Source organism: Vombatus ursinus, unplaced genomic scaffold (assembly GCF_900497805.2).
Source record: "Vombatus ursinus unplaced genomic scaffold, bare-nosed wombat genome assembly UNPS02014863.1, whole genome shotgun sequence".
NCBI classification, from domain to species: domain Eukaryota; kingdom Metazoa; phylum Chordata; class Mammalia; order Diprotodontia; family Vombatidae; genus Vombatus; species Vombatus ursinus.
This window is the reverse complement of record NW_020954641.1, coordinates 24,479,814-24,504,810: the sequence shown is the minus strand read 5'-3', so window position 1 is coordinate 24,504,810 and position 24,997 is coordinate 24,479,814. Positions and strand designations below refer to the sequence as shown.

General features: G+C 40.9%; 2 protein-coding genes across 3 annotated transcripts in view; one reads left to right on the top strand and one right to left on the bottom strand.

The window, feature by feature from the left end:
• Nucleotides 1-727: 727 nt before the first annotated feature.
• On the top strand, nucleotides 728-23,268 carry NIPAL4 (NIPA like domain containing 4). 2 transcript variants are annotated; one of them, XM_027841893.1, is made up of 6 exons: nucleotides 728-863; nucleotides 17,960-18,199; nucleotides 18,844-18,900; nucleotides 19,910-20,000; nucleotides 20,837-20,997; nucleotides 21,863-23,268. In XM_027841893.1, exons 1-6 carry the CDS (start codon nucleotides 836-838, stop codon nucleotides 22,486-22,488), a joined length of 1,203 nt encoding a protein of 400 aa, XP_027697694.1. In that variant the 5' UTR covers nucleotides 728-835; the 3' UTR covers nucleotides 22,489-23,268. The 2 variants fall into 2 exon arrangements, with proteins under 2 accessions (XP_027697694.1, XP_027697693.1); XM_027841892.1 differs by having other exon boundaries at nucleotides 728-872.
• The window catches only part of ADAM19 (ADAM metallopeptidase domain 19), a 146,108-nt gene continuing 132,039 nt past the window's right edge, over nucleotides 10,929-24,997 (bottom strand). The window contains exon 24 of the transcript XR_003567289.1: nucleotides 10,929-10,941. The gene's annotated coding sequence lies outside the window, so the exon portion shown is untranslated. The remainder of the gene's footprint in view (nucleotides 10,942-24,997) is intronic.

Genomic DNA, 24,997 nt, shown 5'->3' with positions numbered 1-24,997 from the left:
ACTCCATTCCTCTTCCCAACAGCATCACCACCTCCCTCCCGCATGTAACAAGCTTATTTTGCCTTGACTCAATCCAAGACCTGATAAGTCTTTCCAGTTTCTCAGGCAGTTAGGCAGACGCTTTCTTTTATTTCATTAACTGGACGGCTGCCCAAAACCTAAATTGGTAGACTTGTACGACCTCATCCCAATTACACCAGTGGCAAAGCAGAACTTCTAAAGAGAAGAGAAAGTGGCCTCAAAGGGGTGAGCTGAGAGTGGCCACACAGAAGGAAAGAAGCAAGGCAGAAAAAAGATGAAAGAACGAATAGGTGATTAAGCTGATCCCGACTCCAGAGGAGGAAAAGGTGAGTCACACTGCCAGTTCGACTACTTTTTGAGTACAGTCCCTGATTCTAAAGGATCGCTTGCATATTAAAATAAGTTTTTACAAAGTTATACCAAAGTGATGAAAAGTCCCATTTGGCGATGCCAGCAAGTGCAGAACTCGGGCGGGATTTCTGAAGTTAATTTCCACAGAACCTCCCTCCCTAGGAAGATTCCTCTCCCTCTCTCCTCACTCAGCCCAAGAGGATCCTCCCCGCAGCCGGGACCCAGTCCCCTTCCCGCCCCGCCCAGCCTCACCGCCACTCCCCATCCACTCCCTGGGCCCGTGCCGGACCCTGTCACTCACCAAAGAAGAGTCACCCACTGGCAGCTTCTCCCGAACCTAGGTCCAGAGGTGCGAGCCGGGCCTGCCGGGGACCGCGCGCTGCCTCCACTGCCACCAGAGCCCGGGCAGTCGCTGCGCCCGCATCCCCGGCCCCGCACGCGGAGCCTGAGCCACAGCTGCCCCATGGAGACGCGGGGAAGCAATAGCAGCTGTGAGAACGGTGCGCCTGGGATCTGGTCCAGGGAGGGGGGCGAGGGGCCAGAGAGCTCCAGGTGCTGGATCTAGGGGTCCTGGGGGGAGGGAGGGAAGAGGATGGGTTTGAAGAGGTGCTGCTCTTTCTACCTTAGGGCACCCACCTCACTCGCATTTCCCCAAGCCAGGCTTTCTTAGAATCTGGGCAAAGGGGCCTTACAGATCCCGAGCGTAAGTCACCCAGTAAGTAGCTCGGAAAGAATGAACTGGGCTGCGTCTGGTGACCTGGGCGCGACTCCCAGATCCTAGGATTTCGAATATCAGTCAGTCAGTCAGTCAATAAGCATTCATTAAGCTCTTCTTATGGAAAATGGAGGAGCACTGAGAGGCCAAAACACGATTCGTGCCCTCGAGGAGCTCACTTTCTAATGAGGGAGACAACATACAAACTACTCAGTACATACAAGATGTATACAGTGTAAATGGGAGATGATCCCAGAAGGAAGGCAGCAGCAGGTTGTACTGGGAAAGGCCTCCTACAGAAGTGTGAAGAGTCAAGTGTTGGAAACCAAGAGGCAAAGGTGCGGAGGCAAAGCATTCTAGGCATGGAGGACAGCTAAGGAAAGGCGTGGAGTAGAAGGGACCATCCTCTGTGAGGAGTGTCCCAGGGTCATATGTACATCATGGAGGGAAGCAAAGTATAAGAAGACTGGAAAGGTAGGAAAGGACCAAATTGTAAAGGGCTTTAAAAACCAAATGGAGGAGTTTATATCTGGCCCTGGAGGTTATGAGATATGCCCCTAGAGTTTAATGTGTTGGGGGTCCATGACAAGGTCTGACTTTAGCAGGCATAGTTCAAACCCTTCATTTCACAAGATGAGGAAACTGAGGCTTATAAGAGGGTAAGCAATCTGCTGGTGGTATGACAGGTAGGATTCATCCCACCCAGTTGCATCAGAGAGAGGATTTGAACCCTGTTCTGACTCCAGAACCAGTGCTCCTTCCACAATACCATGCTGTTGTTGGCAAAGCTGGAACCCCAGACCAGGTCTCTTGAACCCCAGATCAATTCCCTGGCTGTTGTACTTACCCTCTCCACACACCAAGAAAAAGCAGTTGCCCTCTAAATGTCTTTTCTCTTAAAGATCAGTTCTCCCAAATTCTCACCCCAGGCCTTACTTAGGATTGTAAAGGAGTCTATGGCTTCATAGGATCATGGGATGATAAATTTAAAGCTTGGAACAACCTTAGAGCTTATCTACCCCAGCCTTTCCCTTTTTTTCAGATAAGGAAACTTCTTCCTGAACTAGAATTTGAACTCAGGTCTTCTGACTCCAAATCTGGGATTTTCCCCGCTATATCCCAAAGCCAGGCTCAGGGGAAGAAAAAAAAAAGGAGTGGTGGGACTTCCCACCAAGAGAAACACAAGGAAAAGAAAACACTATTTATCTACCTCTGGTATATGGATTATATCAAATTCCTGTTTGCCCTCATCATACACTTAGATTTTTTAAAATAAGTTTTTGTTGTTATTTTCTGTTCCTTACATCACCATGTATCCCTCTCCCTTTCCCTCCCTGAGAACCATCCCATATGACAGATGGGGTGTTGGGTTTTTTGGAAAGGGGGGACAAAAGTCAGCACAACTTATTAATACATTAAAAAGTCTGAAAACATGTTACATAGTGTGTAACACCTGTGGACCTCTCACCTCCATGAAGGGGTAGGTTGGAGATTTCTTCTCATATCTTTTTATTCAAGGCACACTTGATCTTTATAATTTTGTTACATTTACTTTGGACTTTTTTTTATGTGCTATTGTTCTTTCCATTTCCACTATTGTAGTTATGGTATATACTGTTTTCTTGACCCTGCTTACTTTACTCTGCATCAGTTCATATAGATCTTACCATGCTTCTCTGTATTCATCACACACATCATTTCTTCCAGCACAGTAATATTCCATTATATCCACATAGCACAATTTGTTTAGCCATTTCCCCAATTGATGGGCATCTAATTTGTTTCCATTTCCATTTCCATATCACAAAAAAATGCTGCTATAAATATTTAGAAGTATATGGGGACTTTTTTCTTATTGATGGCTTCCTTGAGGAATAAGCCCAATAATAGAGTCTCTGCTTCAGAAAGGGTATGGGCATTTTAGTGCCCATTTTGCATAATTTATTTGCATAATTCTAAATAGCTTTCAAAAATGGTTGTACTACTTTACAGTTCCAACAATGTATGGTCCCATAACCCCTCCAACACTGGCTGTGGCCATTTTGTGTCACTTTTGCTAATATTCAAGCCACATACACTTAGATTTAAAGTTTAGAAGGGATTTTAGGAATCATGTAATCCAATCCCCTCATTTTTACAAATGAGGAAACTGAGACCCAGAGAAAGTAAGTGACTTGCCCAAGTTCATACAGGTAAAAAAGGGGCAGAGTCAGGATTTAGAACCAAGGTCTTCTGACTCCAAATACGGCTCTTTCCATTGCACCATCTGGACATTTGTGTTAACCCAGAATCTAGAAGCCAGCTTTAATTCCTCCATAGGAATGTACTATTCTACTTGCCTTCACACTTCTTTAGTTTCATTGGGGGCAGAAAAAAGTATTACCTAATTACAGAATCTCAGAGCTGGAAAGAGACTTTGAGCTTATCTAATCCAGTGGTGTCAAACTCAAATAGAAATAGGACGTCTAATCCATAGAGAAGGATTCCTGTGGGTCACATATTAATTGAATTTTAAAATGTAAAATTATCTATGTTATATTGTATTTTATTTTTTGTTATGTTATTTCCCAGGAGTATTTTGGACAATTAATCAATAAATTAAGCACCTACTCTGTGCCAGGCACTGTGCTAAGCAGTGGGAATACAAAGAGGCAAAAAATAGTCCCTGCCCTCAAGGAGCTTACAATCTCATGGGGACAGCATGTAGCCCACATGTTTGACACTTCTGATCTAGTCTAAGCCCTCACTTTATAGAGGAAGAAACTGAAAACTTCTTGGAATTTCATTTTATTTCATCTTCAGCCCTCTCCCAAGTCGTTTGTCCTTGTGAGAGAACCAGGTCAAATTATTAATCTTAAATAAGTGAAAAAGTGTTTATAATGTGCCAGGCTCTGCTGAGTGCTGGAGAAACAAATAAAAGCAGTCCTGACCCTGGAGGAGCTTCAATTCTAATAGATCATTCAGACTCCAAGGATTTTTTTCCTTTACAATGCTTCTTAAAAGGAATAGAATTCCTGGTCAGGCCTAGATACCTCCTAATCCTAGGAGATCCTATTCCACAAAAAGCTTTTTGGCTATATGACTCTAGACAGACTTGAGGAAAGACTGGAAACACACGAGGTAATTTGATTAGCTGCCTATGAGTCCTAGGTCTGGTCACCCTAGTTTCTGGGCTTGCTTCCCTCAGTCCTTTCTCCCCCTTAGGCTCTTGCTCACTTCCTCTACCCTGGGAACTCCCCAGATTTCTATCTCTTTGAAGGATGGGGAGAGAGTTAGCAACTCAAAGTTGGTTTGATGCAAGATGGAGACTGGAATTGACACAGAGGGTTTGGGAAGAAAGCCAACCTGGGACTCAGGAAGGCCTGAATGCAAGTACCACCTGAAACTTTCCTGGTTGTGTGACCCTGGACAAATCACTTAATCTTTCAGTGCCTCCAAACTACTCTAAGAGCAGTTGATTAAATTTGGTGAAGGAAATTTCTTCACAGGGAAGGAGTTTTTTAATACCAATGAAATCACAGATTCAGAACAAAAAAAAAAATGCTTCAGGCAGGGATTGGACAAGATGACCTCAGGTTTTGCTGAAGAGGAAAAGAGCAATATCTTAGAAAAAGCATTGGACAAGGCATTAGAAGGCCTGTGTTCATATACTAGATCCACCATTAGGCATAATGACAAAAGCTTATATTTGTTTGTTGATTGAACTTCAGGTTTTTAAGTCTTTCACACATTAGTTCGCTTGAACCTTACAAAAGCCCTTAGAGATAAATATTATAAATAATATCTCTACAAGAGGAACTTCAGGCTGAGAGGTGACACAATTTACCTAAAAGGTTATATATCAAGTAAGTGGCAGAAACAGACTTATACTCAGGTCTTCTGATGTCAAGTTTATGTTGCTAGGTGGCTCAGTGGATAGAGTGCCAAGCCTGGAGTCTTCCTGAGTTTAAATCTGGCCTTAGATACTTCCTAGCTGTGTGACCCTAAGCAAGTCACTTAACCCCATTTGCCTCACTTTCCTCATCTGTAAAGTGAGCTAGAGAAGGAAATGGCAAACCATTCCAGTATCTTTGCCAAGAAAATTCCAGATGGGGTCAGACATTACTGAACAACAACAAAAAATTCATGACAACAATTGAAATTTATATAGAACTTCATGGTTTTCAAAGTGCTTTACATACATCTTTCCATTTCAACCTCACCACAATCCTGCAAGGTAGGTAATGGGAGTGTCATTACCTCATTTTATAGATGAAGAAATGGAGGCTCAGATGATTCAATGACTTTCCCAAGACCAAAGAGCTTGTAAATGGCAAACATTCCAACCCAGGTCTTTTTGCTTTTAATCACAACCTCTCTTGGCCTTTCTTAGCTGCAAAATGGTAATTTGACTAGATGAGCTCTACTGTTCTTCCCCACACTGATGTTCTAGGGTCTTAAGTCCATTTCAACTCAGAAATTGTGACTATGATTTGACAAATGTCTACCTTGCCACCAAAATAGCAGCTAAATTTCATGTGGAGGAAAGCAATGGAGCTACTGTTCCCATTCCCCACCTCAAGGGATTCCTACAAAGCAATCTTCTGGCTCTTGGCTGATGTTAGAGTTTGAGGCTTTAAAAAGATTGGCCTGGAGATGTAGTTTGGTATGGGATTTGGCCTGGAATTCCTAGAGTTTTCTTGTAATTTTTTTTTAGGCAATTGGGGTTAAGTGACTTGCCCGGGGTCACACAGCTAGTAAGTGTGAAGTGTTTGGTCTGAGGCTGGATTTGAACTCAGGTACTCCTGACTTCAGGGCTGGTGCTCTATTCACTGTGCCAACTAGCTTCCCCCTCTTGTGATTCTAAGAGCTTGATCCAGATTTAATGTCCCTAGAGTCAGAATCAGTCTTAGCATTTTTTAGAGGGAATAGGAAAGTGTGGGAAGGGACTATGCCAATCACCAAAGAGTTCACCTTCTGGAACCTGGTATATTGTGGGACACCGGTTTGAGGAAGGTCTATGTTACCCAGAATGCCTTCAATTTAATTCAGTCAAAATGGATTGAGATCCAGGACGACCTAGCTTGGCCTTGAGAATCCTACCATCTCAGAATTAAAAGGGAACTCAGAGATCATCTAATTCTACTTCTCATTTGGTGCAGGAATTCCCTCTTTAGCATTCCCAACAAGTGGTAATCCAGCTTCAGCTTGAACACCTCCAGTGACAGGGAACCCACTACCTCCCAAGGCAGCCCAAGTCATGCTTGTACAGTTCCAATTGTTAGAAAGTTCTTTCTTGTATCAACCCAAATATTCATCTCCCATCAACCATCACCCATCAGCCTCAGCTGTGCCAAGCTGAACACATTGATTGCATGTCTTCATATCCACCCATCCTTGTTCTCCTTTCTTCCTATCAGTTTGTCCTTGAATTATTGTCTGGCATCCATCCTATTTATCCCTCCTATTTATCCTGTTTAACCCACCTGGCCTCATCCTCTTATCTTTTTCCTTCCTATTCCATAAAAATTCACATTCATTCCTATCCATCCATGTCCTCTGACATCCATTCTCATCTCATCTCCTTATATGATCCTATATCGAAACATCTATCATCATCCCTCTAAAGCGTTGGACTTGAGAGTTAGAAAGACCTGAGTTCGAATCTTTCTTCATTTACTTACTATCTGTTGATCCTGGTGAAGTCACTTAACCTTTCTCAGCCTCAGTTTCCTCATCTGTAAATGTGTATAATAGTAACATTACCCCACAAGGTTATTGTGGGAATCAAATGAAATAATGTGTAAAGTGCTTTGCAAACCTTGAAGTATAATGTGAATGTTAGTTATTATTGTTATTATTAACATCCATTTATATCTCCCTGTCTGTTCCTGTGCCCCAATGTCCATTCTCCTTATATGTTTGTTCCCTGTCATTCATCCTTATTCCCCTGTCTGTATACATCCTTCAATCTACCCGCATCATTCCGTACATGCTCCCTAATATCCATCATCATTCTACTGTGTCCCTATCCCTCATAGCTTTCCTCATCCTCATATGTACCTGTCCTCCATAATTCATCTTCACTGCCATCCATCCCTTAACATTCATCCTCATCCTCTACCTTTATCTCTCTCTTCTATATTCCTTCTCATTTCTCCATTTATCCCTCTCCTCAACTTCTATATTTGTCTCTTTTTTCCTATCCTTGTCAACCACATTCAACTTATTTCATATCTGTTCCATCAGTACTTATCTTTCTACCTCCATTCTCATCTCTATTGCTGTTATTCAACATGTTAGCCCCAATGCTTTGTGTCAATGTCCCAATATCCATCTTCCTTCCTCTTCCATTCCTGTTTCCTAACTCTCGTCCTTGTCTTCCAGTTCCTTGAGAATATCCATCCTCATTTCCCTATCTGAACCCATCAACCAGCACCTATCCTATGCCCTAGAAAAGAAGTTTCTAGCCAGGATGAGAGGTTGGAATGTGTGGCTTGTGAAGTTTCCTCCAAATCTGCAGGTTAAAATCAAGGCCTGGGAAACTTTTAACTCTGTAAGGACATCCAATTATTTAGGATGGGAGCTGGCTATCTGCAAATTAGCTAAGTGGGAGACTTGATTATCCAGACCTGAGATTTCACCTTTGCAGGGGATTCCTGGCAAGGAAAATCCCTCTACCAATCAAGATCATGAACTATTCTACAACTTATAGTCTTAGAAAGTTGTGTTGGGCTCTGAGACTTTAAATTACTTGCCCAGTGTCACATGGCCAGTATGAATCACAGGCAGGATTTGAACCCTGATCATCCTGATTCTAAAATTAGCCTTCTATTTGTCAAACCATACTTTTGGGACATGGTAGTAGAATGAAATCTAAGGCTAAGAGGAAACTGTTTATAGAGGCAGCTGGTGAAACAGTGGGTAGAGTGTTGGGTCCTGAATCAAGAAGATCTGAGTTCCAATGTCATCTCTGATAGTGTGACTCTGTGCAAGTCATTTGACCTCTATTTACCTCAGTTTTCTCATCCATAAAATCAGGATAATAATAGCACTTACCTGGCAGGGTTGTTGTGAGGATTAAATGAGATAATATTTATAAAGTGCTTAGCATAGTGCCTGGAATATAGTAGGTGCTATAAAAATGTTTATTTCTTTTCCTTCCCCTTACAAAGATGACCATACTGCTATACTATGGCATTACTCCAGTTCCTTTCCCTTTCTCCAACTCTAAACACAGTTTTATGAAAAGGGTTTATTGAAGTCTTATAGCAAATGTTGTCTCTTTACCCCATCTACTTGTCCTGTTCCCCAAGCTCCCATTTTATTTATTGCTGTTTTTTTTCTATCTCAGAGTAGACTTTGACCTGCTGTTAAAAAAAAAAACCTCATTATCACAACTTCACGGGCATAAATTCAACCTTGGATCCCAAACCAGTACTTTTTTTATGGGAAAAAGCTTCTCTGGCTTTTTTGTTTGGCCTCATTGGAAACTCACCTACCATATACCAGGTGCTGTGCTAAGCACTTCACAAATATCATCTCATTTAATCCTCAGAGCAATCCTGCTAGGAGAAATGCCAGGAGCAGAAGAGAGGTCTGTATACAACATTTGTAGATCTGACCAAGGCCTTTGATACTGTTGGTCATGACGGCTTATGGAAAATTAGGTCAAAATTTGGTCGTCCGTAGAAGTTCATCAGCATTGTACATCAATTTCATGATGGTATGCTTGCCTAGGTTCTAGATAATGAACAATGCTCTTGTGCTTTCCCAGTCACCAATGGATTGAAACAAGGTTGTGTGCTTGCTCCCATACTTTTTAGCATGACGTTTTCAACTATGTTGTCAAACACCTTCAATAAGGATGAACACGGCATCAAGGTCAGCTACCACACTGATAATAAATTCTTCAACTTGAAAAGGCTACAAGCCAAGACCAAAGTGGAGAGAATATTGGTGCGTGATTTTCTGTTTGCAGATGATTGTGCACTCAATGCAACCTCTGAAACTGAGATGCAACAAAGTGTGGATCAATTCTTTGCCTCTTGTGCTAATTTTGGCCTAACAATTAACATCAAGAAAAACAGGTGCTCCATCAGTCACCACCACACCATTCATACGTGGAACCATCAGTTAAAGCAAATGGAGAAGTTTTGAATGCTGTGGATAAGTTCACTTACCTTGGTAGTCTATTGCTAAAAAGACTATTTTTTGGAGAGCTCACATGGGGCAAGCATTCACATGGTGGTCAGAAGAAGCAATACAAAGACACTTACAAGGTCTCTCTTAAGGACTTTGGGATTGATTGCGTAAAATGGGAGACATTGGCACAGGACCACTTAGTATGGCGTGCCCTCATCAGAGAAGGTGCTATGAGCAAAGTAGAATTGAAATAGCTCAGAAGAAAAGTGAGATGTGCAAATTTAGAACATCCACCCCAATGTTCACATGGACTATTTGTGCCCGACCTGTGGTAGAACATTCTGACCTCATATTGGTCTGATCAGCCACAGTTAGACACACTGAAACTTAACTCTAACATAGATCATTTTGGTCTTCTTTGAGAAGACAACAACCATACATGGGCAGCTAGATGGTGTAGTGGATAGAGTGTAGGACTTGGAGTCAGGAAGACTCATCTTCCTGAGTTCAAATCTGGCCTCTGACACTTCCTAGCTGTGTGACTCTGGGCAAGTCACTTCACCCTGTTTGCCTCAGTTTCCTCATCTGTAAAATGATCTGGAGAAGGAAATGGCAAACCACTCCCAGCATCTTTGCCAAGAAAATACCAAATGGAGTCATGAAGAGTTAGACAAGACTGTTAAACAACTGAACAATAACAATTTTTCTAGTTTACTTAATCCCAGATTTGCTTTCTTACATCAAAGAAACAGTAACAAAATATAGTTGGTTCATTATACCTCCTCTATTATCATTCATTCATCCATCCTGAGTGATAATCATATCCCCTCCTGGATCTTCCTTATGCCTCTAGTACAGCTTTTTTTTTTTTAACTTTTTTATTCCTAGAATTCATCATTGGCTTTAATACCTTCTGAGCTTCAATATTCCCAATACTTTTCTCACAGGACCATTGCCTTTCTTTATTTCCCTTTGGTTATTTGCTTTTGCATTTCATGTATATGTCTCTTATTAGTTCATTTGTGAATTCCCTATGTATCCGCATTGGTCACTTTAGACAGTTTCTTTTTTTTTTTTTCTTAGAATCATTTGTGTTTTTAACATCATAATGTCATTATTAAGAACACACTAGCCCTCTTGTGCCAACTTCCCCTGTAGGATTTTGGGCCACAGGATACTAGTGATCCTTTCACATCAGCAACTCCCCTCCCCCACCTCCAATCCAGGTGCTACCCTGCTCTTCCCTCTTTATCTGTCACAAACTACTAAGGGTCATGGGCGCATAGATATATTTCTGGAGGGGGACTTCAAGGCCATCTAGTCTAACCTCCTCATTATAAGGGTGAGGAAACTGCTAGTAAGCATCTGAGATAGGATTCAAACCTACCTCTTGACTCTATGTCTAGTGTTCCACACTCTGCTAGGTGCCTCTTCATTTATTTCTACTTTAGCAACGCTCTTCCTTATTGATCAAATCCACTCTAAACACTTGATCTGGTCTTATTGGCCAGAATCAGGTCCCCAAAAGTAGTTTTCCCTATTGTTTCCTTTTAAAGAATTAAATTATTATCTGATAATGTCACAACCACCACCACCACTACCACCACCTCCAGCATACTCTGGGATCCAATGACCCTGGCCTCTTTGCTGTTCCTTGTCCATGACACTCTAGTTCCCGATCTGGGACATTTTCACTAGCTATTCTCCATGGCTGGAACACTCTCTCTCTCCTCTACTTCCTAGACTCTTTCCAGCTCCAGTTAAAATCCTATCTTCTCTGAGAAGCCTTTCCTGATCCACATTAATGCTAGTGCCTTCTTTCCAGTTATTATCTCGAATTTATCCCCGTACGTGGCTGATTTGTACATAGTTGTTTTCATGTTGTCTCCTCCATTAGACTACGAGCTCCTTGAGGGCAGGGCCTGTGTTTTGCCTTTCTTTATATCCTCAGCACTTAACACAGAATCTGGTACATACAGGTGCTTACTAAGTACTTATCAACTGACATTATTAAGAGAAGTCAAGAATTTATGACATGCTCTGCTTTTAGCAAAGTGATGACTCCAGAATTCCAGCAGATAGTAGAAGTCTTTCTCCTCACCCTGCCCCCAATTGCTGCCACATCATACCTGCATGTGAAGTTTGTGATTTATTATTCAAATATATCATCCATTTCCTCCTGACTAGCTAAGCTATAGCAGACTCCCACCATTCTCTTCTTCCATTCATTGATTGTCATAGAGCTGATTTCCAACATGCTTTCTCCCTCCAGTCCATGTATTTCCTCACACAAATATATTTCTCATATATAATGCTACTTCACTGCCTCTTTTACCTACTCTGTTATTTTGCAATAAGATATGACCCTCCACAGTGATATTCCAGTCATGAGTCACATCCCACCAAATGTCAGTGTCCTCCATAACATGGAACTTACCTCCTTGCATTAAGGTAGCTAATTAACCTTGTTTACCTCCTATACTTTGCACATGTGCATCAATCTGACCAAAGTAAAGTCTTGGGACTTAGAACCTTTCTTCCCTTTTCAGTAATCATAGTTTTCTAGAGATGTTGTGCTTAGCATTGGAACATTGAGAACACAATTCATTTTCTTTTTCTTTTTTGTGTGTATTTTAAAAATTCATTTTAAACTTAAATAGAAAAAAAGAAAAGAAAAAAATTCCATATACACAGCTGAACATAAGAGAGGATTCAATATAAAACAATAAATTTCCATTTCAAGAAAACCTATGTAATAAGTACTACACATTGTTTTCAAAGCTACCCAGCTTTTTTTTTTTTTTGCTTCTTTCTAGGTTTTCTTTTGTTTTCAGCTGTGTACTTTTTACCTTATTTTCTTTCCTCCCTTCTCTCCACCCCTGCCCTCCCAGAGAATGCTACAATTAAATGTGGAGAGAGACACACATCTATATACATATATATCTATAAATATAAACACATGTATACATATATGCACATATATGTAAGGTGGTAATGTGCATATTTCTATTTGTCATTTCTTTTTCTAGAAGTGAATAGTATCTTTCTTCATAGATTCAAGTCTTTCCATGCTTTTCTAAATCAACCAGCTCATCATTTCTTATACCACAGCAGTATTCCAACATAATCATACCCTTTTTGAAAGATAGTCTATAAAAGTTTTCCCCCCAATTTTCTGTTTTCTTTCTATTCTTGGCCTACATTGGTTTTAGTTATACAAGAAAATTTTAATTTAAAATAATTTAAATTATCCATTTTGCATTTAACAGTGCTCTTGCCTTATAACATAGTTTCAAGTCTGGTACTGCTGAATCCCCTTCTTTTACATTTTCCCCCTTAGTTTCTTTGAAATTCTTGACCTTTGTTCCTCTAAATGAATCTTGTTATTCTTTTGTCTAACATATTAAAATAATTTTTAGTAATTTAATTGGGATGGCATTGAATAAATAGCTTAGTAAGGTAAAACTGTCATTTTTTTATTATATTGGCTTTACTTTCCCATGAACAATAAATATTAATCCAATCATTTAAATCTGACTTTATTTGTATAGTAAGTGTTTTATGTTTATGTTCATGCAGTTCCTGTGTCTGTTTTGGCAGGTATACTTTCAGATATTTTATACTGTCTAGTTATTTTGAATGGTGTTAACCATTTTTAATAACATTGGTGACACATAGTATAGTTATTAAATCTACTTTAGTTTTAACTTTGAGATCATATTACCCTTGATTTTTTTACATAATAAATTATACTTCTGACCTCTATTATTTATCTCCATATCTCTCATTTTTATTCTGTTTCCTGAAAGCAACATATTGTTGAATTCAGATTTTTAATCCATTCTGCTATCTGTTTTATGGGTAAATTTATCCCATCTGCATTCTAAGCTATATTTATTTGTGTTTTTCCCTCCTTCCTATTTTTACCCTATCCCTACCTGCTACCTTGCCCTCCTATTCCTTAATCTACCCAGCCCTGCAAGAGTCCTTCCCTTATCCTCTCCCCCACTTTCCACCTTAATCTACCTCTAAGAGTTTCTCCCCCCTTCAAATTCTTAATCTATATACCCTTCTAAAAGTCCCTCCCTTATCCTATCGCTAGCCCTCTTTTTTCTTTCTAAATTTAGAAGACATTTATTCTCTTTTACCCTTCTAAATGCGTATGTTGTTCCTTCTTTGACACATTTCTGATGACAGTAAGGTTCCAGCACTAGCAGCCCTCCCCCCTCCACTTATTTCTTCTGTATCAATTCTTCCTTTCATGCCTTATTGGTATTGAGTCCCTTATGATTGCTCTTTAGTGTTTACCTTATATTTCTTCTGGATCTTACATGTCAAATTTTCCATTAAGTTCTGCTCTTTTTGTCACAAATTCCTGAAAGTCTTTCACCATTAAATATTCTTTTTTATCCATTCAGGATTATACTTAATTTCACTAGGTTGTTACCCTTGGTAATATTGTAACCCCAGCTCTTTTGCTCTACGAAATATAGTGTTCTAATACCTATTGTCCTTCAACATAGAAGCTACTAGGTCTTGTGTAAACCTGATTGTAGCTCCTTGATATTTAAATTGTTTTTTTTTTCTTGTTGCTTGCAATATTTTCTCCTTAACCTGGGGGTTCTGGAACTTGACTGTGATATTCCTGTAAGTTTTCCTTCTGGGATCTCTTTCAGGTGGTGATCAGTGGATTTTTTCTATTTCTATCTTACCTTCTTCTTCTAAAACTTCAGGAAAATTTTCCTTAATAATTTCTTGCAATATTGTATCAAGATTCTTTTTTTTTGATCATAGCTTTCATTAGTCCTATAATTTCATGTAGTCCTACAATTCTTATATTCTCTCCTTGATCTATTCTCCAGCTCAGTTGTTTTTTCTGTTGAAATGTTTCACACTCTCTTCTATTTTTTTCCTTCTTGTGGTTTTGTTTTATTATTTCTTGGTGTCTTATAATGCCATTAGCTTGCCTTGCCCAATTCTAGTTTTCAAGGAATTAATTTTCTTCTTTAAGTTTCCAACTCTCTATTTCCAATTGGTTGACTTTCTTCAGTAAACTTTTGTACCTCCTTTTCCATTTGGCCAATTCTGCTTTTTAAGGAATTCTTCTCCTCATTAGCTTTTTGGACCTCTTTTGTCATTTGAGTTAGTTTATTTTTTAAGGTGTTATTTTCTTCAGTATTTTTTGGGTCTCCTTTAGCAAGCTGTTGACTCATTTTTCATTATTTTCTTGCATCACTCTCTTTTCTCTTCCCAATTTTTTCCTCTACTTCCCTTACTTGATTTTCAAAATCTCTTTTGAGTTCTTCCATGCCCTGACACCAATTCATATTTTTCTTGGAGGCTTTGGATGTGGGAGCTTTGACTTTGTGTGATTCATTGGAGTTGGCCTGGAGGTGTTCATACTTCACTCAGGCCAAACCTCCCCCCTGGAGGTGGAGTCTTTCTGGGGTCTTCTCAAGTTGTCTTAGGACAACAACTGCCCACCCTGATTCCTGTTTATTTCTGCTACTCTACTTTCACTCTGAGGCAATGTTCTGTCTATTTTTAGAAGGAAATTTGGAAAGCTGAAAGTTTTCTGAGCTACTCTGCCATCTTCCCAGAACATAATTCATTTTCAAAGTTTATGAGAATAATAACATTTTAGAGGTGGAAGAGTCCTAGGAAATTTTTGAACCCAGCCTTCTCATTTGACAGAAGAGGAAACTGAGACTTAGGAAACAGAAGTCAATTACTTAAGTGAATTAAGGATAAAGCCAGCACTAGAATTCAGGTCTCATTATTATCAGTCCAGTGCTCTTTCCACTAAATCCTGCTTCTAACTATAATTAATACAAGGCATCATGTGATAACTGCCCAATAAGAGGTATAAACAGAGAACTGTAGGCATGAAGTAGAGTCAAAGATGAGAAAATATATCCTATTCCTTTGAGGTAGTGCTCATGGAGGACAATCCAATCTTCCCACCACTATTTTCCTTAGTGAACCCATGCTGGCTCTTAGTGATCATAATCTCCCTTTCTAAGGCTTCCCCAAAAGTCCTTTTAATAATATATGCTGAACTTGGAAGATCATCATTAAGACCCCTGGTTTGAAAGTTTTGAAATCTCTTTTTTCCCCCATTTTTGAAAATCAGCCATTTGTCAGAAGGCTGATGAATGACTGACCATACCAATCCCAGTATTCTTTTTAATAGCTTATTATTTTTATTCTTCAAGTAGCAGTATTATTTATTAATCTGCCTCTCCCACTCCCATCATTGAACAAATTGAAAAAGAAAAAAAATCCTTCAATACAAATTCTCACATTAGCCGTTTCCAAAAATGCATTTTTGGGATTAAAAGTTCTGAATTTTAAGTTTGCCACCTCTCTTTCAGAAGATGAGTGGTAAATTTCATCTACATTCTTTTGGGCTTGTGGTTTTTCATTGTGTCAATTAGAGTTCTAAAGTTTTTCAATGTTGTTTTTCTCTGTAAGGTGGTTGTTGTTATTGAGTCATTTCAGTCATGTCTAGCTCTGTGATACTATCTGGGGTTTTCTTGGCTAGAGTGGTTTGCTGTTTCCTTCTCCAGCTCATTTTGCAGATGATGAACTGAGGCAAACAGGATTAAATGATTTGCCCAGGGTCACACAGCTAGTCAGTGTATGATGCCAGATTTGAACCCATGAGTATAGCTCTTCTTGATTCCAAGCCCAGTGCTCTATCCACTGTGCCAACCAACTGCCCATAAAATTGTTACCATTTTATACATTTTCTCCTAGTTCTGCTCACTTTATACCAACTGAAAGCTTCTCAGATTTCTCCCAAACTGTCCATTTCATCATTTATAACACAATAATATTCCATTACATTCAATTACCATAATTTGTTTAACCATAGCCCAATCAATGGGTATCCCTTTAGTTTCTAGTTTGAGCCTACTATGAAATGAACTGTTATAAATACTGTCATTCATATATGCCCTTTTCTTCTCTATTTGATCTCTTTGGGGCATAGGCAAATCAGTAGTAGTATAGTTGGGTCAAAGGGTCTATGCTGCATAATTTATTGGTCTGCAGCCACAAGTCTCTCCCCACTTCAATCCATCCTCCACTTCACTGTCAGAGTTCTTCTGATGAGCTCCTCTGACATTGGCACCCTGATTTATTGAGTACACACATACTCAATAAACTCCAGTGGCTCCCTGTTACTTCCAGGATCAAATATAAAATCCTCCATTTGACTTTTAAAACTCATCATAACTTTGTTCCTTCCTACCTTTCCAGTCTTCTTACGCCATACTTCCCCAGACTGGAATCCGCTGCCACCGACCTCCTTGTTGTTTCTTGTACATGATGTTCCAACTCCTGACTCCAGAAATTTTCATAAGTTGCCCCACATGTCTGGAACTCTCTCCTTAATCTCTGCCTCCCGATTTCCCTGGTTTCCATCAAATCCCAGTTAAAATCCTATCTTCTATAGGAATCCTACCTTTTTCCAATCCTTCTTAATTCTAGTGCCTTATTTGCAACTTTTCCTGTACATATATCTTGTTTGTACAGTTGTCTTCTGTTGTCTCCCTCATTGGATTGTCAGATTCTCAAGAGCAGGGACCGCCTTTTGCCTTGATGTTTATCCCCAGTGTTTAGCTCAGTGTCTGGTACATAGTAGGCACTTAAGAAATGTTTCTTGACTCACTGACTGACACATTTCCAAATTGCTTTGTAGTGTGACAGGCCTATTCTGTGCTTGCTTTCATGCAGTACCTTCAGTGTTTGTCATTTTTCTCGTTGGTCATCTTTGCCAATATGATGGCTATGAGGCAGAACTTTAGTTTTGCTTTAATTTGCATTTCTCTAATATTAGTGATTCTGGAACATTTTTCATATGGCTATTGATAACTTGCTTCTCTTACTTTGAAAAGTACCTGTTTATTTCCTTTCACCATTTATCCATTGGGAAATGGATACTGAGAGATCTTATACATTTGAATCAATTATGTATATAGCTTGAATGAGAGACCTTCATCAGAGAAACTTGCTGCAGAGATTTTTATATACCAGTTACTTGTTTCCCTTCTCATTTTAACTGCATTAGATTTGCTGGTACAAAACCTTTTTAATTATATGTAATCAAAATGGTTTATTTTATTCCCTGTGATCTTCTCCATCACTGGTTTGATTATGAACACCTACCTTACTCATAGATCTGAAAGGTAATTGCTTCCTTACTTCTCTAATTTGCTGATGATGGACTCATTTACTTAAATAAGATATCTTGGTATATGTATAGTGTGAAGTGTTGGTTTATTCCTAATTTCTGTGAGACCGTTTTCCAGTTTTCTAAGCTTTGGTCAAATAATGAGTCCTTACCTACAATAACTGAGATCTTTGGATTTATCAGACTTAGTGATCTTACTGTGTTTGTTTCTGTAAGTTGTGTGGCTAATCTGTTCTGCTGATCTACCTTTTTTTTAACCAGCATCAAATGATTATTGCTTCATAGTGCAGTTTGAGATCTGATACTGATGGATTTAATCCCAATATTCTTAAAGACCATAGACAGAGGACAGCTAGGTGGCACAGTGGATAGAGCACCAGCCCTGAAGTCAGGAGGACCTGATTTCAAATCCAGTCTCAGACCAAACACTTGACACTTACTAGCTGTGTGACCCTGGGCAAGTCACTTAACCCCAATTGCCTTAAAAAAAAAAACCATAGACAGGTAGGCAATTTCAAAGTAATTCTCTCTCTCTCTCAATATCTATGTAGGTTCCCTGATCACCCTGTATTGCTCCTCCCAGCAAGTCCTGTGCCAGATTGTCAGTGACTTCGAACCTGTCAGTTCAAACAACATCACCTTGAGCAGTTGGCAAGAGAGGGTCAAGAAGAACTATGGCTTCTTCATTGGAGTGGGCCTGGCCATCTTCTCCAGCTTTCTCATTGGCAGCAGTGTCATCCTTAAGAAGAAGGGCCTCATTCGGCTGGTGGACAAGGGTGCCACTCGAGCTGGTAGGACCACTGCTTACTGGGAAAGGATGGGAGCTGGAACATTGAATCACTGATAACATTCACCCCAACCAGTTGTGTAGACATCTTGAGAATTGGGCCTCGAGTCTTACTAATGAGCCAGTTCTGTCAATTGAACAAAACTGACAAAGTAAACCAACAGCCAGACCTTCAGCATAGCTTCCAGGGTCAAATCTTCTTGTCTTATCCAAATGTGACATCCATAACACCTTGGATTGGTGGAACAGATAGCTTGCCACTATTTCATTTTTCTCCTCTCCAGAAAATACCCAAAAACAAATTGATCCCTATGCCACTAGCAAAATGCCCATTTTCCCTGGGAGAGAAGTTATCCCAAATGAAGGCTTTGGTGGGGCAAGGATGACATTCCCAGCCCAGAGTCATAGGATTTTTCAAGGCAGGGCAAATTTCTTGGATTAAGTCCAGTTTTTACAGTTTTGTTTCAGAGACCTTTAATATCTCAATTATAATGATTGGGGTAGAAGTCCCTTTATAGCAAAAATGATTTTTATGTTGACTTAGTTGGGCCTCCTTTTGATGAATCAATTCTGGAAACCTTATGTGTTCCATCTTTTCTATTGGGTGCTTTATTACTCCTTTAACCTTACTTTTCTTTCCTTTCCTAGTGGATGGAGGTTTCGGCTACCTCAAGGATAAAATGTGGTGGGCTGGATTTCTCACCAGTAAGTAGGGGCATTTATGTTACTAATCATGGAAAGGAGCTGAGGGGGAGAATGGTGGGGCCAGTTTCCATACTGTTACATCTAGACTCAGCAAACTGGAATTTTAGGGGAATCATTTTGCATCTGTTTTTGGTTATCATTTGCCCTAGATAAATTTCTTGCCAACAAAACTTTGATGAGTTCAGATTTCCTGAATCATGTTTGACCCCAAAACAAATTACTATGCCAGTATTTGGAGAGCTACTCATGGTTGAATGTTTGATCTAGAAGGGAAATTAGAATACGAAACATTAAAACTTGAAGGAACTTTAAAACACAGAGACAAAATACTAGAGTTAGAAGAGACTTTTAGAGGTCATCTAGTCCAATCCCCCTGCAGTCCTTCCAAAGGCCATTTTGCCACACAACACTACTGATAGTAAAAGAGCAAAACTGGAATCTCTCAAGATTTTACTATGCCATTAGTAGGCTTATCTTTCTCTCTTCATAGGATTGAGTTAAATTAGCCTAAACTTCCAGATGATACATATCTCTTTTGTCTTCCCTGCTTCTAACCCACTCTTTCTGTCTCCTAAACTCTGATCCTTCACACAGGTAGTCAAGAAAAGTCAAATCAAGTCAACCAGCATTTATTAAGCACATGCCAGGTGATGTCTCGTGAGTACACGAGTCCTCAGTCAGACTTCTTCCTATTCTTGCCTATGAACTTTTGCTGTGAGATGCAATCTGCATTTGAGTCAGTCAACAAGCATGTATTTAAGTGTTGCAATGTGCTGGGCACTATGCTAAGTGTTACGGTTACAAAGACAAAAAAATACAGCTCCCGGCCTTAAGAGATCACATTCTGATGAGGGAGATAGACAATATATCAATAACTATGTACATACAAGATATACACAGAGAATCTTGGGAAAGCAGCTGGGATAAGAGGAAAAGTTTTAGATCTCAGCAACTTCATTCATGTTTTACTCCCCCTTTTTCTCCCCCCTCCCCTCTTCTTATTTCCCAGTGGGTCTAGGTGAAGCTGCCAACTTTGGGGCCTACATATTTGCTCCTGCAACGGTCGTCACTCCACTGGGAGCGCTGAGTGTGCTTATAAGGTCATTAATAAATACCTTGCTGGTTTGTTTGCTTGTGCATTTGGATGAGGCTCTTCCAGAGCCACCAAATGAGGCTGAACATACTTTACATGTTAAGAATGTACCTTAGCCTCAGTTTCCCCAGAAAAGGTGCTGTTCCACACTCTGCAATAGATAATAGCAGAAAGAACTTTGGTTTGGGAGTCATAGGACATGACTGAACGACACTGAACAGATCATTTACATCTCTGGGCCTTTGTTTCTTCCCTTGTAAAATTAAGGTATTGGACTAAATCACACTCATTTGTGTCATGGATCCCTTTGGCAGTCTGGTGAAGCCTATGGATCCCTTCCCAGAACACTGTTTATAAATAATTGAAGGAAATGATCAATTTCAGTCAGAAGTTAGTGAAAATAAAGACATAAGCTTTTTTTCTTCTAAGTTCATGGACCCTCATGAAATCTATCCAGGGACTCCCAGATTAAGAACTCCTGGATTAGTTTCCAGCCCCAAATCCTTTACTCCTAATGCAGTCTGGCAAGTAAATTTTAAACTTGACCAGCTTAAATAGCTGACATAAATAGTGAGCTCAGTCAATGTTTACAAGCCGACCTTCGTGAGTGGGAGTGACGGTGGTTGGTCAGAGAGATCTAACCAGCACACTTTTCTAATCACCAGCATCTGTGATTACTCTTCTCAGACAAGTTCTGATTTCTAAAGCAGATCAATGGTTTGAAAGTTTTCCTTTTGGAAGACTAGCCCTACTCCTAATGTTTCCCATGTCTCAAGCCCTCCCCGCAGGCATCAGATTCCCTAAGCTGCACTCCGACACCTTTGTCTCTGTCTCTCTGTGCAGTGCCGTGTTATCATCTTATTTTCTGGGAGAGCGGCTGAACCTGTTGGGGAAGCTGGGCTGCATGATCTCCACAGCAGGCAGTTTGGTGACGGTCATTCATGCTCCCGAAGAAGAGAATATCAAGTCGATGAATGAAATGGCTTCAAAGCTGAAGGACACGGGTGAGGATAAACAACCATTATCATCCGGTCATCCAGTCATCCAGTCATATCCGACTCTTCATAACCCTCTATGGGTTTTGACATTTGACAGAGCTACTAGAATGGTTTGCCATTTCCTTCTCCAGCTCATTTTACAGATGAGGAAACTGAGGCAAGATTAAGTGACTTGCCCAGGGACACACAGCTAGAGATTCCGAGGCTGGATTTGACTTTCTGATTCTAGGCCCGGTGCTCCATCCACTGTGCAACCTAGCTGCCTCTGAGGGTAACCAGAAGTGCCTTAAAACTGGGAAATGCTGGGGCACGTAGGAAATGGCTGCGCTGATTTTGTTTTGTTATTTGGTGTACTAATTGCTGGGTGGGTACTTGTTAGTATATATCTGTATTTGTGTGTGAGCGGGGGTTGGGGGAAGGATTGGCCAATGAGGGTTCAGTCCTGGGATCATGTGTTTGTTTGAGAGGCCTACTTTTGGGCCTTCATAATGGAGCCCCTTGCATGCAGAGGTTATGCTGTGCCTATTATCTGGTCCACTGACCACATGGTGAAGAAACAGACTGTTGATTGGCTGCTGAGCCAGAACTGGGTTTACATTAAAAAAAAATAACCAGGCAAAATGAGGTCGCTCTCCTTTCTCTTCCTGGCCACATTCCAGTGATAAGGAGGTGAGGGCTGGGTGGGAATGAAGAGGTAGCACCAGCAGCAGAGTGGAAACCAGGCTCAGCAAACATAGGACTGAGGCTTCATTGGCCAGTCCTCCCCACCCGTCCCCCAGTCCACTTGCAAGCCTGGTTTAAAAGCATCCACTTTGTGTGTTTTTCCAAGATCTGATGTTGAGATCCAAGCTGTTTCTCTTTCCTCTGGCAGGCTTCATCGTGTTTGCTGTGATCCTAGTGGTGAGCTCTCTTATCCTCATCTTCATCATTGCCCCACGCTATGGGCAGAAGAACATCCTCATTTATATCATCATCTGTTCCGTGATAGGGGCCTTCTCCGTCTGTGCTGTCAAAGGCATGGGCATTGCCATCAAGGGCTTCTTCCAGGGACAGCCAGTTCTCCGGCACCCTCTCACATATTGTGTCGGGCTGATCTTGGCAACTTCAATCCCCATACAAGTCAACTTCCTCAACAGGGCTCTGGATATCTTCAACACCTCTTTAGTGTTCCCCATCTATTATGTGACCTTTACTAGTGTGGTCATCACCTCCTCTGTCATCCTCTTCAAGGAGTGGAACAGCATGTCAGTTGCGGACATCCTGGGCACAATCTCGGGTTTCATTACGATTATCCTGGGGGTGTTCTTGCTCCATGCTTTTGAGGACCTTGACATTACCTGGGCAAACCTTCCCCATACCCACAAAAACCCAGTCCCACCTCCCACCCCTGAGCCCACAATCATCAAGCTGGAAGACAAAAGTGTCCTTGTGGACAACATAGAACTGCCCACACCCTCACCAGAGGAGAAACCCAAAGTCTTCACAATCCACACCTAAAGTTTTTAATTGATATAAGAGAAGATGCATTCTATTAGCCCATCTAACCCTGGAACAATCTAGTGATTTCAAATACTATGTCAAGAGGCAGGATGCCATTTTCCTAACAGTGTGGCTTTATACCTTATTAATATTTCCAGGAGGAAGTAATTTCCAGTTGTATAGGGCCAGGTCAGATCCTGACTTCCTGGAAACACAAAGACTCAATGGCCATACTGCATGGCTTGTATTGGTGCACTATCTATCCCTCCTCCCCCCCCCTTTCTTTTACCCTCTACCTTCCATGCCAATGGCAGTTACCTGTGTTGGCAAGTGGAGGAGAGAATTTGACTCTTTGAATGTATTAGAGTCTAGCTGATTCTGTGGGGTGTTGTAAAACCAAGAGGTCCTCAGTATTGGACCTCATCACGAAGATACATAAGCTACACCATTCCTCATCTAGGACTGAGACATGCTGGATCTGAGTGGGATGAGGAAGGATTCATTGCCCAAAGCTCATATGGAAATAATATGGACTATAGTGTAAAAGTTAATGTTTGCTAGGCCATCTTCAGATCCTTCTCCCTTCACTCCAATGTTACCCAAGGGAGATGACAGGTAGACACTAAAAGTCTAAATCAGGTTGAGGATGACCGACAGGCCTCAAACTTGTTGGTGAGTTAGGCAGATGTCTACTCCAAGCAAATGATGACTTCCCCCAGGGGAATGGGTGGATGAGAAATTTGTTCCAACAACCATGAAGGCAGCTAAAGCAGGTGCTGTGGAGCACTTAGAGCTTGTCAGACGTCAAAGATGTCAAGGTCATCCACTGCATCTCGGGCCATTGCCAGTCATCCTTACTTTTGTCCTGCCCCTGGACTTTAATGACTCTGGAAGAGAGAGTAAGGCTGTTGACTTTGTGCAACTCCACCTCACTTAAATCCAATTAACGTGCAAGTGAAGACATCACCTGTGATGTCATTGATCCTCTTCCAAAGGAAGGACAAATAACAACAACTCAAGGGAGATGGACCTCCACTTGACTTTGTTCTGAGAAAGTCACCTTCTGACTCAGGGAAAAGCCTGGAGCAAAAGAAAAATTTTTAAAAAGAAAGAAATAAAAGTGAAAAAAAGAAAAGCCAGGAGCCAAATTAATCCCCTAGATTTATAGCTCAGTGGTTGACATCTGCTGTCTCTCTCTCTTTTGGCACGCTGAGATACCAGTCACTAGGGAGGTCACACAATGACCTCAAGATTCAAACAAAAGACTTGTCACTACCAAATTCTGAATTAGTTGGTGTGCTTACTCTCCCTTATATTTCATCTTCATGCCTTGGAAGAATGACAGCTGTTCCATGCTGTCTTACTCTTTAAAAATGTCTTGATTTCTGAGTTGGAATATGGCAAAACATTTTAGTTCCTGTTCCTCCTTAAGAAGTAAACAAGATATGGTATTTTGGAGTTGGGGAGAGAAGGAAACAAGTATGGGAGGTGAGGGTTAGAAGGAAGCAATACTAGGTCTGCTGAAGCCAGCAGATTGATACTCTTTGTTTACTCTGGGCCCTAACCAAGCACTTTGGACTGAAAGACTTCCATGTCTGTCCTTTGCTGTTGCCTCAATGACCTGGCTCCCTGGTTAGCAAAAGTGTGCCTTGCATCTAGATGACCTTGTGGGCACACAGGCTATGAACTTGGCAGGGTGCACCCAACTCCCTGATGCTGGCTGCTGCTTCCTTTCCTCTGAATGCTGCACAAGGGCCAATCTCTGCCAATGAGCTGCCTACAAAGGCAGCCACCCAAGTATAAGTACCCAGCTCCAACAGCTGCAGCTGCCTCATGTTCCATCATTCCCCACTCCCTTCCCCCAAGCCGATTGAGTGCTAGCTCATCAGAGCAGCTGCCAGCACCAGAATCCTGGCTGAGCTAAAGTGTCAGGGACTTTAAGATGGATGGATGGGCTGGGCTCAGGGAGGACTGACTAATTTTCCCCTACCTGTCTCCCTTTCTTCTGTCCCTGCTGCAAGAGTAGAGGAATTGGTGCAGATACCTCTGAGGGAAGTAAATGATGGTATCTGGATCAAAAAAAAAAATTAGTAAGAAGGACAACTCTTTCTTAAAGCTCAAACGATGTTGTGAGTAAGGCTATTGTTGGTTGCCCAGGGATGTGTATTGATACACCCAAGTCCCAAGCAGATGAAAGCAATTTCTCAGAGATCTGATGGTCCCTGTGGGAAAGCTTTTGGCCATGTCCCTAGAGCTTGGATTTCCCTGTTTCTAATGAATGTGGATTTCTGTCAAGGACTAAATCAAAGCAATGTATTTACTTTTTGTAGTGGAGAAGAACCTCGTGCCCTTTGAGATTAAAAGTGTACCTGTGAGTGCAGAGGACAAAAGTTTTCATACCTCTGATTAATTGATCCTTGTGCCCTTAGGAATCTTAGAAGCAGGGGATCTCAACTAAATGCCCCTAAACTATTTATAAGTCAGTCACTGGGTATGTCAAGATTTTCCCTGATATTCCAACCTGTCC